This window comes from Malaclemys terrapin, chromosome 1 (genome assembly GCF_027887155.1).
Source record: "Malaclemys terrapin pileata isolate rMalTer1 chromosome 1, rMalTer1.hap1, whole genome shotgun sequence".
NCBI classification, from domain to species: domain Eukaryota; kingdom Metazoa; phylum Chordata; order Testudines; family Emydidae; genus Malaclemys; species Malaclemys terrapin.
Genome location: NC_071505.1, coordinates 309,179,046 through 309,198,069, shown reverse-complemented (window position 1 = coordinate 309,198,069; position 19,024 = coordinate 309,179,046). Strand labels below are relative to the sequence as shown.

At 45.3% G+C, this 19,024-nt stretch overlaps 1 protein-coding gene across 2 annotated transcripts in view; it reads right to left on the bottom strand.

The window, feature by feature from the left end:
- Positions 1–19,024, bottom strand: part of ATP8A2 (ATPase phospholipid transporting 8A2) — a 633,600-nt gene that overhangs the window by 527,158 nt on the left and 87,418 nt on the right. For both annotated transcript variants that reach the window (XM_054015410.1, XM_054015411.1), the window contains exon 2: positions 15,845–15,989. In XM_054015410.1, the coding sequence (XP_053871385.1) occupies positions 15,845–15,989 (145 nt within the window). The remainder of the gene's footprint in view (positions 1–15,844; positions 15,990–19,024) is intronic.

Here is a 19,024-nt window from a genome sequence, read left to right as displayed (position 1 = left end):
TATTCTGTCATAATCAAGTGTCAGCATACACAAACCTCACAGGTTTGGGTATTTAACTCTGAATATTATTTAGCAATCAGTATTTTGGTAGTTATATCATGTAGATAATATTCTAGTATTTGGGAACTAGAACCTTGAATAAGAAATGGGATTTTATAAAATCAGTAATTTATTGTGTGTTCATTTTTCAGATTTCAATGGGAAATTTAAGGGTAGGTGAGTAGCATAAATCAGGTGGAGTGAGAGAAGGATGAAGGACTACAGGGCAGTGGGAAAAGTCTGGAACTCTTAACTGTTCCCTTCATAACATTTGGGTTTTACAAAACATGTAGAATAATTTTAAATAGGGTTGGTATTTAAGTTTCCTACGAGGGAAGCTCTGCTCTGACAATTCTTATGAGGCCCATCAGAGCAGGCTTCTCCGCCTCCAGACTTCAGCAAGTCCACAGGAGGTGGGTGGTGGAGGGGAGTTATACCTATGTGGGGTATTGGGGTAGTGGAGAAGAATGGAAAGGAAGCTTTTATCCATATTGAAAACTAATTGCTTTAATTAAGTTTAACATAGATAAAAGCCTCTGCTTTTCCATGCCTCACTCTGTTCTCCTGTCCCCCTGCCCAGGATGTGTACACACATCCTCCAGACCTTCCCCAGTTTCATGTATTTCCCCACTACATCCCCTTCCTATTCTGCCACTCTCCCACTTCCTGTACCTGTTACTCCCCAGATTCCTGCATTCCCAGGCTCCAAGCTACCAAGTCTCCTAGTCCCAGTCCTCCTTGCCCCCCATGTCCACCTGGACATCCCCTTCACATTTCTCACCCCACTCACCAGTTCGTGCTTGGATTCAATTAGCAGGTCAATTTTAAACATTTCTCTGTATACAACCAAAAACACTCTTGTGCAAGGGTAGCCCTGGTCATTGTCACAGGCAACAAAAGCAGAAGAGAGTCCAATGGGGGAATAAAGAAACATAATACTGGATCCTGCCACTTGATGGGACACGGAACTCTGTGCAATTTCAAAGATTGGCTTCTTTTTGGGGTAGTTGTGGGTGAAATTGGGACTTGGAAAAAAAAATCAGGCTTATCAGGGACATTAGCCTTTGTTCCATAATGCAATCCTGGCCAGATCCTAATTATCTAGGCCTGATCTTGCAACACCTATACATTTATTTAATGTTATTGACTGCAGTGAGACTACTCACGTTTAAAATGTCTATCTAATCGGGGCCGCAGCACGCAAACCCATGCCATTTATTTCAAAACCAAAACTCCCATTTAACTTCAATGGCTAAAGATTAGGTCCTCAGAGAGCAGAGCCAACACAAACTTATGCTACTGTCAGATAAATACTGTTAGAGTGGGGAGACACAGCAGGCATCTCTCAAATGACATTTAACTACATCTTACAAGCGTAAGGCAGCAAGAGATATTAAAGCACTCGGAGAAGGCTCTGAAGGTGCCCCCTTTACAACAATGCCTCACTAATGAATATCAGGAATGCTCCACATTCCAGGATTACATATCTTCAGGTCTACAAATTATTTTGTACAGAACAAACTTTTTGGCAGTCGGTGTTTCATATTTATTCATATGTAGACAGCATTTGTCGTTAGCTAGCTCGTGTAACTCTTTTTGCATAAGCAGCAAAGATGACATTTTGGGCTTTTTTGTGACACTTCTTTTTGTCTCACATAGAGATTGGTTACATAAACAAATTCAATCATCCAGGGCAATAAACATTCTGGAAACTTACAAAAAAGAGAAGGCTCTGCTTGTATCACATAGCATAATATTTTCATATCAATCATTAAGGTATTATATTTCAATTTTACATAATTATGGTAGATGTAAGTAGCACTTAATGTCATTAATGTTGAACCCCATTTTTCAGCTGATTCTGACTTTCTCAGATAAATCCCTTTTGGAGTGAACTATTCCATGCATTCCCAATGGTTATTTTTAAAAGGAGAAAATGAGTAAAATCAGTTCTGCTACTTCTGAATTATTCAAATATGCAAAAAGATACACTTTTCCATATGCTTTGAAAATAATTTTAATGCTGTAACTCAAAATGGCTATAGGTACGAACTTCAAACTTGTCATTTTGTAGATCTAAGAGGTAAAGAGAAAAATAGGCTAGGCCAGAAGAAAATCAGTTATGTATTTTTATGGTTTGAAGTGTTTTTAAGTTGTGAATTCAAATGACCATTAAAACAAGATTTCTCGCTGAACTTTTTAACTAGAGCAGTTTCTAAAGCTGTACGCATACACAAGTTAAGGATACCACGGTTAAGAATGTAGTTGTTAAACTCTGTTCCTGCAGAGCTCCTAAACTGTGCAAGACTGCAGTTCTGGTCCAGACCAAGGCAATGCAGGAAAAGTTTGAAAATTTCCCAAGCTGAAAAGCTCCAGATTTATTTTTTCATTTTTCTTAACACCCTCTAATCCCACACCTCTTCCTTCCCCATAGCTTCCCAGGAAATTAAATGCAAACAGGAAAATACAAAGTTATATCAATGCAACAATAAGGACTGAAAAAAATCTCACACTCAAAAGACAGGAAACTCCAAACACTTACATTGCTCCTGAAACTCTAATTTAACCATGTTGCATCTATTCGTATTTTCTATTCTTCCTTCCCATGTTCAATTTAATGTGTAATGTATTGCATGTATTATAAATGTGCATACCATAACAAATATAAGACATATAATGTGGCAATGTTAACTTTGCTAGACCTAGAATTAACCTGCGGGTATTTCTGACATATCAGTTTTACATTTCCCATTCTTAATTATGCATAAACCATAGTTATTTGTGAATACGGTAACTATCTTTTGCTTTCCTAAACCATCTTTTTATCTAAGGATCTCAAAGTACTTTAAAAAACTGAACTTCATTTACACCCTCAGGTGCAGCATGGTGCAATATGCAGTGGGGGCCAACGTGCCTTGGAGCAATTCATGGACAAAAGTTTAAAGCTGACTTGGTGGTGCAAAGGGAAAGAACATAAACTCTTCCTCAGTTCAAAGCTCCTCCATAGAGCACCACCTGCCACATCTCTCCCCTGAGTAGTGCCCCTCTTTTGAAGCCAGCTCCATGCTCCCCAGCAGAGCAAGTGTTTTAGGTGCCATGCCCCACTGCAATTCCCTTCAAATGGGCTTACCACCAAGGGAGCCTGCTATCCTGAACAGAAACAGTCACAGCCCAGGGCTGAATTTAGTCCATTAATAAATTAAGCCTCACCATGCCGCTATGATACCCATTTCCTATGAGTTAAAATGAGGCACAGAAGTTACGGTCATACAGGTAATTAGGAATGGAATTGGGAATAGAATCCAGGAGTCCCAGACTCTTACTGTAAATCACCAAAGTCAGTGAGGCTGATTCTCTTTTCCAGCTGCAGGAATAGGGGGGCCCCTATCCTCATGTTATCCAGACCCCAGTTCTGTCTGCTTAAGCTGCCTTTTTGCTTCCCCTATCCTCATGTTAGCTGGACCCCATTTTAATCTGCTCTAACTTATGTCTGGCTGCTCATAGCCCTCTGGCTCTGAATAGCAGAGTGCAGCAGCACTCCATGATGGGGTGGCAGGCCCAGGACTTCCTGATGCTTCCACTGAGAAGATTCAGCCCCCTACCTCGCTCAATGCAAGGATGTGCTTTTACAGGTGTGTTCATTCCCTAAATGAAGGCAGACTCCAACTCAAAGCCCAAAATATGAAACTACCAAAGATGCTTCATGATGTAAGGCCCTATCCAGCAAATCCTTTTATTCAAGTGAGGTGTCCTACTGAAGGCAATGAAAATAAAAACCAAGGTGAAAGAAAATCAAAAGTCCTATACAAACATATCGGCCAATTCTCAGATCAAACCTATTGGCCAAATTCCACTCTCATACAGTGGCGTTGGAACAATTTTTTATAGTGGAAGTGCTGAAAGCCCTTAAACAAAACTGTAAACCCTGTATATTATGGAAAGCACTTCCAGCCAGAGGGTGCTACTGTACCCCCGGCATCCCTAGTTCCAGCACCCCGGCTCTCAGATAGCCTGGAATAAGTCTAGGGTACTGAAAACTCCACTGATTTCATTATTGAACTGTAACATATTTCCCTTCCCACTCCACATACTTTACTTTTAACAATAGTCCTCATGCTGACAGGGATGAATTGAGCTTCCTGGGAAGTGCACCTAATGATAATAAATTAGCAGGTATCACTGCAGAATATCCCAAGGCTAATCCCTCTACTACCCCATAAATGGAGCATGCCATTTTCACAGCACTCAAAGCTCCCTTTCTATGTCAGTTTAAGAACAGAAAAAATGGAATGCATAATTCTTACATCATGATAGCATCAAACAGAAGAAACTGGGAGTTACACTTGGGATGAATCTGGCCAAAGATGGTTATGTTTGTTGAGATTTTTTATGACAAATTTTAGTGTAGAGAATTTTTTTTGGAGGGGGGGTTGGGGGGTGAGAGGTAACATTTTCTTCCAATTAACATTTTAAAACAGATAAATGGGCAGTTGCCACTGTAATATATACACACAAGAGTTAATGTTTATCCCACTTAAGCACAGCATTTCATACAGAGAAATGTAATGTAGAGTGTGATAAATTAATACTAATAAGATCAAAAGAACTATTTCCTTCATATTACAAAGGTAATGCACCTATTAAATATTAATACAAACTTCATGAAATCCCATTAGACTGTGAAAATGAAGAGGCAATTACTACCTCATTTACTGATTACCTTTTAATTTTTATTGAAGTATATTATTTGTCAAATAAATAGATAACAAGCTTAATTTCACAAATAGGACACAATAAAGTTTATAAGCCGAATTCATGCCTGGTCTATGTCCATATCTCAGTGGAGTTATGCCAGGAATTAATTCAGTGTTCTTGCATCTTTTTATTGTTACAGCTTAATCAACTTTTTTTACTATTAAATGTTATCTGCCAGTTGCTAAGATAATGGTATGAAAGTGTCACATGCAAAAATGTGCTTATATGGGCTATCATCCACTGAAAACTTGAAAAAAACTTCAAAAACAGACTCCAACAAGAAACTGCAGAATTGGAATTAATTTGCCAACTGGACACCATTAAATTAGGCTTGAATAAAGATTGGGAGTGGATGGGTCATTACACAAAGTAAAAACTATTTCCCCATGCTAATTTTTCCCCTACAGTTACTCACACCTTCTTGTCAACTGTTGGAAATGGGCCATCCTGATTATCACTACAAAAGTTTTTTTTCTCCTGCTGATAATAGTCCACCTTAATTGATTAGTCTCATTATAGTTAGTATAGCAACACCCATTTTTTCATGTTCTCTGTGTATATATATCTTCCGACTGTATTTTCCACTACATGCATCCGATGAAGTAGGTAGCCCACGAAAGCTTATGCCCAAATAAATTTGTTAGTCTCTAAGATGCCACAAGTACTCCTCATTCTTTTTGGAGATACAGACTAACACGGCTACCACTCTGAAACCTGAAAACACACGCTAATCCTATAAATAATCCATACATTAACAGGAAAATTAATCCCTTTAACAAATAACAGCTCCCTCTACAGGGCCTAATCCTGCAGTCTTTACTTCAAGCAAAACTCCTATTGACTTCAATGGGAGTTTTGCCTAAATGTGGATTGCAGCGTTTTGCCCATATTTAGGAATAAATTATAGAATTAAGAGACTGTAACATTACTACAGAAATAAAAAGTCTATCACATGAAAATAATTTCAAAGCTTCCTCTGGTAGTGTCCAAGAAGACAGTTACAAAATAAAAAGGGTTGTACTGAATATATACTCCAGACTAGTGTATAGCTAGGTATTATGGGTATCAGGTTTTTGAGAAAGAAATGACAGTATTTTTTACTCCTAACTTTGCGCATTTTGGCTATTTGGTTAAACATTCTGCCATCCAAACAACAGGAGAGTCCTTGCTGTTTGTTCTCTTTATTTACACAAACCCTCTACAAAAAACAGATGTATAGTTGATTAGTATTTTCAATTCTGAAAATATTGGCAGCTAAGATGGTTTATGAACCAGAACGACCAGGAAAAGCTGCACAAACTGCACAGAAACATGGTATTGTTTATAACTCAGCCCCATGTTAGCAATGTTTCACTGAAAAATGTCATTGCCACAGTAACACAAACATCTCGCTTCCAACAGAAGTAGTGACGATGTACCTAATCCTACAGTCAGCTGGAAATTTTTAATAAGAAAATCAAATATAATAATTGGTTGTGGTCATTAACTGGAAAATACTAACTGTCCAACAAAGGAAGGGTAGCAGTAACTGAGGTCAATGGATATACCCTGCTCACCTACCTGTGTGCTAGAAATAAACTGTCAGTTTCTTGCCAACACTCGTGTGTCAGACCCTTATTACAATAAAGGTAAAGGAGCCACAATAGGACTAGTTAATGCAAAATAGCTAACTACATACAGTATTATAGACTTCTAGAAAGAGATCTTCTAAAAATGTTAAAATGTATTACTGGCACACGAAACCTTAAATTACAGTGAATAAATGAAGACTCGGCACACCACTTCTGAAAGGTTGCCGACCCCTGAGCTAGAGTGATGTCATATAGCTTTCTGCAGGCTCTCTTTCATCATGGATGAAATTCACCCATAATAAGAGAGATCATTTCACCCACCACTGAAATGCTTCCACCTCTAGAGTGAAACATAGCAAGTGTTTAACAATAATAATACATAAGGAAAAAACCTTGAGGAATATTTCTTCTTTGAGGAATGTCAATATCTGCAAACCACTCTGAAATAGATTAAAGACCTCCGCATAGTTTTTTGTAGTGCAGGGGTCGGCAACCTCTGGCAGGCAGAGGCCCAGGAGCCGGGCCAGTTTGTTTACCTGACGCGTCAGCAGGTTCGGCCAATTGCGGCTCCCACTGGCCGCGGTTCACCATCCCAGGCCAATGGGGGCGGCGGGAAGCGGTGCGGGCAAGGAATGTGCTGGCCGCAGCTTCCCGCCGCCCCCATTGGCCTGGGACGGCAAACCGCGGCCAGTGGGAGCCGCAATCGGCCGAACCTGCCAATGCCGCAGGTAAACAAACTGGCCCAGCCAGAGCTGCATGCCAGAGGTTGCCGACCTCTGTTGTAGTGTATTAATTTTTTATCACAAGTGCCTTTCAGAACCTGTGATCAAAAAAGCAGCACTATAATATAACAGTAACAGGAAACTTGGAAATGGCAGAGATGCTTAATGACTTCTTTGTTTCGGTCTTCACCGAGAAGTCTGAAGGAATGCCTAACATAGTGAATGCTAATGGGAAGGGGGTAGGTTTAGCGGATAAAATAAAAAAAGAACAAGTTAAAAATCACTTAGAAAAGTTAGATGCCTGCAAGTCACCCGGGCCTGATGAAATGCATCCTAGAATACTCAAGGAGCTAATAGAGGAGGTATCTGAGCCTCTAGCTATTATCTTTGGAAAGTCATGGGAGACGGGAGAGATTCCAGAAGACTGGAAAAGGGCAAATATAGTGCCCATCTATAAAAAGGGAAATAAAAACAACCCAGGTAACTACAGACCAGTTAGTTTAACTTCTGTGCCAGGGAAGATAATGGAGCAAGTAATTAAGGAAATCATCTGCAAACACTTGGAAGGTGGTAAGGTGATAGGGAACAGCCAGCATGGATTTGTGAAGAACAAATCATGTCAAACCAATCTGATAGCTTTCTTTGATAGGATAACGAGCCTTGTGGATAAGGGTGAAGCGGTGGATGTGGTATACCTAGACTTTAGTAAGGCATTTGATATGGTCTCGCATGATATTCTTATCGATAAACTAGGCAAATACAAATTAGATGGGGCTACTATAAGGTGGGTGCATAACTGGCTGGATAACCGTACTCAGAGAGTTGTTATTAATGGTTCCCAATCCTGCTGGAAAGGCGTAACGAGTGGGGTTCCGCAGGGGTCTGTTTTGGGACCAGCTCTGTTCAATATCTTCATCAACGACTTAGATATTGGCATAGAAAGTACGCTTATTAAGTTTGCGGATGATACCAAACTGGAAGGGATTGCAACTACTTTGGAGGACAGGGTCATAATTCAAAATGATCTGGACAAATTGGAGAAATGGTCTGAGTTAAACAGGATGAAGTTTAACAAAGACAAATGCAAAGTGCTCCACTTAGGAAGGAAAAATCAATTTCACACATACAGAATGGGAAAAGACTGTCTAGGAAGGAGTACGGCAGAAAGGGATCTAGGGGTTATAGTGGACCACAAGCTAAATATGAGTCAACAGTGTGATGCTGTTGCAAAAAAAGCAAACATGATTCTGGGATGTATTAACAGGTGTGTTGTGAGCAAGACACGAGAAGTCATTCTTCCGCTCTACTCTGCTCTGGTTAGGCCTCAGCTGGAGTATTGTGTCCAGTTCTGGGCGCCGCATTTTAAAAAAGATGTGGAGAAATTGGAAAGGGTCCAAAGAAGAGCAACAAGAATGATTAAAGGTCTTGAGAACATGACCTATGAAGGAAGGCTGAAAGAACTGGGTTTGTTTAGTTTGGAAAAGAGAAGACTGAGAGGGGACATGATAGCAGTTTTCAGGTATCTAAAAGGGTGTCATAAGGAGGAGGGAGAGAACTTGTTCACCTTAGCCTCTAAGGATAGAACCAGAAACAATGGGTTTAAACTGCAGCAAGGGAGGTCTAGGTTGGACATTAGGAAAAAGTTCCTAACTGTCAGGGTGGTTAAACACTGGAACAAATTGCCTAGGGAGGTTGTGGAATCTCCGTCTCTGGAGATATTTAAGAGTAGGTTAGATAAATGTCTATCAGGGATGGTCTAGACAGTATTTGGTCCTGCCATGTGGGCAGGGGACTGGACTCGATGACCTCTCGAGGTCCCTTCCAGTCCTATAATCTATGAATATTTCAAAATGTAATGTTGTTCTGAACCCCAATAAGTGCTCTATTCTCATATACTTGCTTGGCTTTATTCTGTTCTCAGCAGTACACAAACAATACAACTAGATATTGTTTCTAACAATAACTAAGAATATTATTCATTTATTGGAAGCTTAATAACAAAGTCACACATACAAGCACAGAGCTGTTTATTGATGCAGCATTGCACTTTAAGAGGTGTGTTGATCAACAGTACATGGAGTACTGCACATATTGACTTTTTAATCACATTTTCAACCACAAATCCAGAGCTCTTTGCTACATCAGCATTGGTACAAGTAACATGGAAAATACATAAAGCTACGGACTCAAGATTTTCAAACATTTTGAGAGTATGGACCACATTTTAATACACAGTTTGTCTTCATGACCATCTTCCCCCCATTCACAATCACATAGACCACCTCCTCCCATTTGCAAGTGCATAACATCCCTGTGGCACTTACAGCTCTTGTTTATATGGCAAAAATATACTATGAGTATTTAATATATATTTTATTTCTTTTACTGCAGTTTAGGAGCTGGAAATAAGGAGTCAGCACCATGTGATCAACCTGCTCTCTGTCCATCACCAGCAAGTGCTCTGTACACCACAGCTTGAGAACCTCTCTAAGACAGCATTTTTCAAAGTTCGGGTCATGACCCAGTACTAGGTTGTGGCATGTCAGGCACTGGGTCGCTCTGGTCAGCGCTGCCAACCGGGACGTTAAAAGTCCCATTGGCGGTGCTGCCCAGCTAAGGCAGGCTAGTGCCTACCTGCTCTGACACCATGCTGGGCCCCGGAAGCAGCCAGCAGTAGGTCAGGCTTCTAAGCAGGGGGGCCATGGCAGGGCTGGCTCTAGGGTTTTTGCCGCCCCAAGCAAAAAAATTTTTGGCTGCCCCCCACCCCAGCCCTGGGCTCCCCCCGCACCTCCCTGCTGCCTCAGAGCTGGGCTCCCCCCCCCCGCACTCCCTGCTGCCCCAGTGCCGGGCTTCCCCCCATCAGTGCTGACTCCACCCACTCCCCCCTCGCCTCCAGCCAGTCTGGCACTAGCAGGGTCGGGGTAAGCAGCGGGGCTCCCGGGCCGCGCCTCAGCCCAGGGTCCCTCCAGCCGGGGCTCCCGCCTCCAGGACCGGCCGGGACCCGGGAGGGCAGAGCCGGGGGTCTGCCCGGCAAAGGGCTGAGGAGCCAGGGCAAGGCAGCCCCAGAGGGAGCGGAGCCCCGGAGAGCAGGACGCGGGCCCCGCATGGCAGCGCCCCGGGCACCAATACCCACTATGGCCCCGCTGCTGCTGCTGCTCCTGGCTGCCCTGCCGCAGTCCCTGGGTGGCTCGGGCCGCTCCGCCCAGCCCCGGCTGTGGCGCTGGAGGGTGGCTGCAGGCGGCTCTGTGCTCCCCATGGGGTGGGCCCCAGCCCAAGTGTCCCGCTCTCAGAGCCCACCCAGCCATAAGGTGCGGGTGCTGCTCCCCGATGCGAACCGCAGCGTCCCCAGGGCGCCCCCCCATGCAGAACACGCTGCTGCACCAGGCCCGGCTCTAGGCTTTTGCCGCCCCAGCACAAAAAAAAAAAAAAGTGGCTGTAATGCCGCCCCTGAAAATCTGCCGCCCCAAGCATGTGCTTGGTTTGCTGGTGCCTGGAGCCGGCCATGGCCATGGGTCTCTACGCACTCTCCCCACTCCAAGCACCGGCTTCCTGGCCAATGGGAGCTGGTAGGGGTGCTGCCTGAGGGCGAGAGCCAGATCTGCTGCTGGCTGCTTCAGGTGCAGTGCGGTCTGCGGTGCTAGGACAGGCAGGAAGCCTGCCTTAGCACCCCCGCTGCACCGCTGACCTGGCATCACCCGAGGTACGTCCACACCCCAATCCCACGCACCAATCCACTGCCCCAGCTCTGATCCCCCCCGAACCTGGAACACCTTCCTGCACCCCAAGTTCCTCATCCCCGGCCCCATCCCAGAGCCCTGACCCCCTCCTGCACCCCAACCTTCTGCCCCATCCCAGAGCTCACTCCCACACCCTGAACCCCTCATTCCCAGCCCCACCCCGTAGCCCTCACCCACACACCCCAACCCTCTGCCCCAAGCCTGAGCCCCTCCCAAACCCCAAACCCGTCATCCCCAGCTCCGTTGGGTCATAGGCATCAACAATTTTCTTCAACTGGGTCCCCAGAAAAAAAGTGTGAAAACCACTGCTCTAAGACATATGGATGGCCTTTTTGCTGAAGCACAGAACTTGTAATAACAAGATCCCTAGCTCTGTCTGTGCCAGAGCCTTCCTGTGTGAAAGTTACTTCACCTCTCTGGACGCTAGTGTGCACACCTGCAAAATGGGAATACTTCCCTGTCTCACAGGGCCCCTTGAGGCTTAAGCCATTGTTTGCAAAGCACATTTTTAAGGTAAAACTGAAGGCTCCTGGTCTATTATCTTCTTTCCTGGGATGATTTATCTTTTGTCTGTTCAGAAGATGACCATTAATCTCAGTACATAAGAAAAATCTCATCTGCAGAATACCAAAGAAGTTCCACAAGATTCATGTTCCAAGACTGTAAGCCCAAAATTCTGCTTTCAGGGTTGTTGATGGGAGATTTTTACAGGCAGAATGAGCAAAATACTGGAATCAAGATCCACCATATGTAGTAGAGAGCAGAATTCTGCCCTTACGGATTATGCATTTTTTATACAACTATTTGCAGAGGCTGAACCTGACACAGGCAAAATCATGGAACTGTGTCCAGGCTGCAGGATCAGGCCTACAGTTTGTAAGTATCAATTTAAACAAAGACCGCACCAGTTATAATAGCTGTTGTAATCAGAATTTAGTACTAAAACTTGCAATCAGATCCAAAAATAGGGCTTTGATCATCTGTTATTTAATTATCTGGTTGCATCATGGCATTGTTACCTAATCTCTGCAAGAAGTACTACTAATTGCAAACCATTAAAAATTGCATTATCTAAAGAACTGGGAACTCAGCATAACTGCTTATTATATTTATTTGTTCTCACTTCAGAGACAGTGGATTTATAGCACTACTTCTTCCTTTTGCTGCTCCCAAGACACACTTGGAAATGCGATGTTTCATCTCTAGGGGTTTGTCCTGGTAAAATACTCATATAAATCATTAAAACAGTCAAAGTGGTTTTGATTTTATTTTTGTAGGAACAAAAGAGCATGCCCTTCCTGAGATTTCACTTAGTCCCTACTCAAACTCTCACTGATGTTAGCCCATAGACCGGCCATCATCTAGGACAGTAGTTCTCAACCAGGGATCTTGGGGCCACATGGGAGGCCGTGAGCAGGTTTCAGGAGGTCCGCCAAGCCTGGCTGGTGTTCAACTCTCTAGGGCCCATGGCAGAAAGCCGAAGCCCTGCCGCAAGGAACTGCAGCTCAAGGCCCTGAACGCCTCCACCCGGGGCTGAAGCCGAAGCCTGGGCAACTTAGCTTGGCAGTGCCCCCTATGGCGTGGGGCCCTGGGCAATTGCCCTGCTTGCTACTCCCTAGCACTGGCCTTGGCTTTTATATGCCGAATAACAGTTGTGGCACAGGTGGGCCATGGAGTTTTTATAGCATGTTGAGGAGACCTCAGAAAGAAAAAGGTTGAGAACCCCTGCTCTAGGACAGTGGTTTTCAACCTTTTTTCATTTGCAGACCCCTACAAAATTTCAAATGGAGGTGCGGACTTCTTTGGAAATCTTAGACATGGTCTGCAGACCCCCGCCTGGGGTCCACAGATCACAGGTTGAAAACCACTGCTCTATAGAGCCCAACTGGACTGTGGTATGATACAGAGCGACACTTCCTCAAAGGGAGCTCCTAGGTGACCAAGGGAAATGGGACTGTGCACCCCCCTTAGGATGGTGCAGCGGGCTCTTCTGCCTGTGTATTTTGCCAGCTCTGCCCTTGTGCTCCTGTGCAAGGGACAGCCACAATCTGAGGCACAATTTCTCCTTACGCTTCCCCCAAAGTCCTTTTTCAACTGGAGGAGAAGGCATCAAACCCAGAAGGCAACAAGGAATGTGACTGCACTTGGTGTGTTTGTAGAGGAGGTAATGAACAGTGGCTGTAGGCATCCTCCTAAACAGGGGAAAGAACCTACAACATGCCTCAGCCAGGTCTGTAATAAAGAGGGGTATAATCTGAACCCAGGTGGCTCAAGTTATCACAGCAGAATTCCAGTCAGTCAATGTGTGGCAGACACCTCATGGAAAGGGAGCATGAGCTGTGAACACCAAGCTAGCATTTTGACTTATTCCTGGTGCGGTAGTGCACCTATGGCAGTGGTTTTCAAACTGTGGGTCGTGATCCAGTACTGGGTCGTGGAATGTAAGGCACTGGGTCACAGTGGCTCTGGTCAGCACTGCCGACCGGGCCTTCAAAAGTCCCATCGGCGGTGCTGCCTGGCTAAGGCAGACTAGTCCCTACCTGTTCTGACACCGTGCTGCGCCCCAGAAGCAGCCAGCAGCAGGTCCGGCTCCTAGGCGGGTCGGTCATGGGGCTCCACGCACTGCCCCCGCCCCAAGTTCCTGGCCAATGGGAACTGAGGGGGCAGTGCCTCCTGGCAAGAGCCGCATGGAGCTGCTTGTGCGCCTCCACCTAGGAGCCACGCCTGCTGCTGACTGCTTCTGGGGTGCAGCACGGTCCACAGTGCCAGGACAGGAAGGAAGCCTGCCTTAGTAGCCCCGCTGCAGCGTTGACTGGGAGCCGCCCGAGTGAAGCCCGTGCCCCAATCCCCTGCCCCAGCCCTGAGCCCCCCCATACCCAGAGCCCCTTCCTGCACCCCAAACCCCTCATTCCCAGCCCCACCCTACAGCCCTCACCCCAACCCTCTGCCCCAGCCCTGAGCCCCTCCCACACCTCAAACCCCCCATCCCCAGCTCCGTTGGGTCACGGGCATCAACAATTTTCTTCACCTGGGTTGCCAGAAAAAAAGATTGAAAACCACTGCCATATAGCCCGGGAACTCCGTGTCTGAAGCAAATAAAGAAACAGACTGGAGAACTGCTAAATCAAAATCTCCCTGGGCAGTACTGTGCCTGAACAACCGTTTCAACATGTACTGGATGGCTCTCAAAAAGCAACTATGGGTGTGCAACAGTTCCCCAACTACCAGTAACATTGTAACAGGAGCTGATATCTTATTGTTTATTTTAACCAACCCTCTCCCCTCTCCTCCCCACTCCAGGGTATTTCCTTTTTGCACGCAATTTAAGACAGCCTAGGACAACAGAATCTGCCTCTCAAAAACCTGCACACTTTGGTCAATGTTCACTTTCTGCCCTTCACCCTGCAATGGTCTAAGGGAGAGAGAAAGGAGCACAAGTGCTCTCGAAAACTAAAAACAACATTCTCTCAGCCCACAAACAGGCATTTAGCAAGAAGGAAACAGTGAAGTGGAGAAAGTTACAGAAAAGCTAAAGATCTGCAGCATTCTACACTAGTTCATCAGAAAGCTTATAGGAAAAAATATCCATTGGAAATATTCCAAAAGGAGGGATTTCAAGCAGGGGAAAATTGTAACCAAGCTGTTCAACCCATATAAGATCCTTTCAGGATACAATGTACAATATCCAAGCTGTGGATAAGTCCAATATAAGCATAGTGCTGCCCTGTTCAGAACACCAACATTCTCAAAACAATTACCATTGGTAACAGACATACTAGAACAGCAAATAGAAAGTGCCATTCTAGGTATGCTTTGAAATTCCTTATTCTTCAGGAAGACATTAATAAATTATTGTATAACAAACTAATCTCTGACCAATGAACCAAACATCAAGATTAAAACAGCAGAAACCCCGCTAGACAAGAAGCTTCCTTAAATTATTGAGCACCTGTCTCTGATATTCAGCACCATTCCTACTATCCCCCCAAGTAACCACTCTGAAACTAGCCCATGTCTCATAACTTCACATGCACTATTTCACACATAGTATTTAGGTTGCCAAACTCAATAGCCTGGTAGGTATTAATCTTTTCCACGGAAGATTTTTAAAATACAGAAAGCGTTTTAAGCAATTACTGTAACAAATTCCTACTGATCTCCTTCAAAGATGCACACTAACTCATTGGCCATGATCTTTTAATTATTTGGGCTTATGTCCCACACAAACATATATATAACTGGCTAGCCCGGTTAAACTTGTATTACTTCCTATTACTATTATGTCATATTTTTAAAAAATCTAGTATGTCTTTGAAAACAGTAACAAAATGCAAAGATGTAGACTCTGCGAGGCCTCTTCCAAACAGTGGGTCTAATTCTGACCTCTCTTGCACCAGTTTTGCCCCTGAGTAACTCCACCAGAGTTACTTCTAATTTACATCAGTAGAAGTGAGATCTGATTTAGACCTACTATCTCTACATCTCACCCGCTATTGCCTTTCATCATTGGAGCTGCAAACAAGAACCTTGGGTATAAATATCACCTGTGATTAGCTCTCACAATCCTGCTCCAAAGAGTCTTGTAATTATTTCTCACTACTGTGGGACTAAGAGTTTATCACCTGTAACTGACTCTCTCATTTTTGTGCCACAAAAGTGATTCCATTGTACATGACCTGCGAGTGACCTGCCTTTCACTCGTCTCTCCCTCTGCTTGCAACTCCCTTCCGGGGCTGCAGCCACCTCGAGTCCGCACGCCAGCTACTGACATGACAACACTGCGACACATGGGTGTCCAAGAGGCAGAACTTCACCAGCAGAGAGCCGGCTGAGGTATTGCCTCGGCCCCAGGCTGCAAAACATAAACACTCTCCCCAGAGGCGCCGGCGGCAGCAGCAGTAACACAGGGACTCGCAGCGTGCAGGGTTTTCGCGGGCTGGGGATTAGCGCGGAGCAGCAGGTGCTAGGGCAGGGTGGAGGAGGCGGGCGGCACCTGCCCTAGGCGGCCGCGCGCTCTTACCTGACCCGGTTGTCGCGGAACTTGCTCTGCTGGGGCTGGTTCAGGTAAATGGTGCGGGCTGCTGCCTCCGCCTGATCCGCTGAGGACGTGGCTCCGGACATCTCATCATCCGCCTTCTTATAGCCCGAGGGGGAACAAACGGGTCCTGCAGGGAACAGCAGCAGAGAGAGCCCGAGTCAGCGAGCAGCGCAGGAGAGACTCAGAGCAGCGGCAGGGAGATGCTGCACTGGGCACGGAGCCCCCCCATGCAGCTCTCTGGCCCCGCTGGGCTGCAGCCGCTGCCTCTGGCGGCCGCGAGCTCCTGGCTCCGGAGTAGCTGCAGCAGCCCGGGTGTTGCACTCCCCCGTGTCCCAGCCCTGTGTGTGCAGAGCCGCAGCACAGCGAGGGAAGCTGCTGCCTGAGCGAGGGAGGCGCAGACCCTGCCCTGCTCTCGCCGAGGCCGCTAATCATAAACACAGTAACAGCAACAAAAGGAGACACCCCTCCCTGCCCATCACAGCCGGTTAAACCCACCCACCTGTCCGCAGCAGCCTTTGCCGGTCCCCAGAGCCCCTGCACATGATGGTGCCTTACGGGGTGGGGTATTTGGGGGGCGGGGCGGGGTTATTTTAATGAGTACGCGGATAGATGTGAGTGAAAGTACATGAGCTGGGATTGTCCCTGGCAACGGGAACCTCTGTAAAACAAAACACCCTGGGGATTAAAGGGGTGAGGGGATGATAGACTGAAGCGATCTTGTCTTTAGGAGTTTCCTCCCTGGTGTTTAGCCAAAGCAATGGCTGATGATGAATAATGCAAGCGCCAGTGGAAAAGCGCTCACAAGCACCAGTGGAAAGGAGGATAACCTAAGGCGATGTCCTGGGAAGAGGTTGCAGCAGCGTGTTTCTTGTCAGAGAGGGCTTCCCAAGTATATGCTTCCTGGTGCCGTTCATTCGCTTTAGATAGGGTGACCATATCTCCCGTTCTGGCCAGGCCATCCCTTTTTAAGCTCTGTCCCGGCCGTCCTACCTTTTTTGGGGGGCAAAAGTGAGCATCTGTCCGGTTTGTCTTGCAGACTTGATCAGTTTTGTCAAAAAAAAAGTGGGGTGCGGTGCAGAGGGACGTGCGTGGGGACGAGCGGCGATACCAGCCCCGCACGGGCTGGGGAGAGTTCGGGCCAGCCCCACAGGGTGTCCCGTTTTCCCTTTGGGAAATATGGTCATTCTAGTTTTAGGAAGAACACAAATATGAGGGGAAGGAGGGTCCTGGGTCTGGATCAAAGGAGTGAGTGTCAGAACACCTGGGTTCTGTGCTCATCTCTTGCTACCGATTTCCTCTGATGTCAGAAAGTAACTGACCCTCAGGTGCCACTGTTCCCCCCTTTCTTACAAAAAAAAATGATGTCACCATACCCATCTCTCTGGCAGGAAGGTTGTGAGGTTTAATGTTTGCAATGTGCTTTGGGATCCTTAGGTGGAAAGTGATACAAGTGTACAAAGTATTTTATATCACATATTACCATCCAAATAACTTTTCACCTATATAGTGCCTGAAGCACCAGAATCTGAAAGCATTTTCACAAAGGTGGGGTTTACTATCCCCATTTTACAAATTTCATTCAGTCTGCACTGAGCTGTTTTTTCCCCCCATTTCTCTGATTACAACTGTGTCAGTTCAACCTGGTTCTCCAAAGGGTCCCATAGCCTTATATAGACTAGCACTCATGCAGCTAAACTGTTGGAAGCTTAAATTCACGAAGAGAGGCGAGGTCACTGACTTCAATAAGAGCAAGTTCAGCTCTCATAAAAGAGAAAGGTTTCCAAGCACACAACGATAGAAAAATTACAGGTAAGGTACAAACAGTCACAATGTCAGCGGCACTATGTAGCTCTGTCAGTCAAACCAGCCATTCTAGATAAAAGATTCTTTGCCAGACAGTGAGAAGTTATTTCTGAGACATCTTGGCTTCCTGGTGAAGAGTCTATGCCTTTCAACACATGCTATCTTGAGCACTGTGAGCCTGACCAACGCCCACTTAAGTCAATGGAAAGATACTCACTGACTTCAATGAATTTTGGTAAGGCCCCATTTATGCCTTGATCCTGCAAAAACTTCCCCACAATTTGCTTTAGATATGTGAGTAGTCCATCCAGTGATATGTTGTTCTGTCAACGGGACTATTCATGAGGCATGAAATGAAGCATGCCCATAAGTTTTCAGAGGATCATGGCTGAATTGTAAAGATGAGGATTCTGTAAACTGGGCTGATGAATATGAATAAGGTTAAGATTCAAACTCAAATCAGATTCAAAACAAAAATGAACCACCACCCGCTTTATGCTCTGAGCTTCATAATCAACATCCGTAGCCCTTAGCTTAATTTTACAATTTTGAAACTTGAAAAAGGTTTTACCATCTTGACCTGTAATTACAGAAACATTTCACATGATAGCTGTATTTCCGAAAGAATTCTTGTGAATCTCTGTGTATTAACTACAGATAAGACAAAAAAATATATGTATGGCAAAAATTCATTCATTTGTTCTGTCACACCTCAAACCTGATTTATAGCAAAACTAAGGGATGTATAGATGTCTGTGTGTCTTAAGTTGTTACACACACTCGTAGCCAACAGCCCTCCACCCCACCCCCCACCCCTACCCACACATGCAATTATAGCCAACAGCCCAGTGGTTAGAGATGTAGTAGACCCAGATTCAAATTCCTGCTCTGCCTGATTTATAGAAGGGACTTGAATCCAGGTCTCTCACTAGTCAGAAGAATGCCCTAACAGGCTATTGGATATTCTGATGCTGGTGGGGAGGTCTCTCAATCTCGCCTGATGAAGTTCTTTCACTTTGTATACACAATTTCATTATTTGTTGGAGGAGCAACTTGAATGGGACACTCCCCTAGTCAAGGTGAGTGCCATAACCACTCACCCATACAGTTATTCTCTGTCTGGCCCAATACCTATTTCATACACAGTGGAACAGCTCCAGCAGGAGGGACTGAGAGAGACCAATCCCAGAATACCCAAGTGGTTAGGGCAGTTTCCTGTGACATGGGAAATCTGCTCCAAATCAGACAGAACAGAGATTTGAATCTGGGTTTCCCACTTTCCAGGTGAGTGCCCTAGCCCCTGGGTATTCTGGCCACACATACACCCCAAAATTCCCAACCTGCCTGCCCCCGAATGCT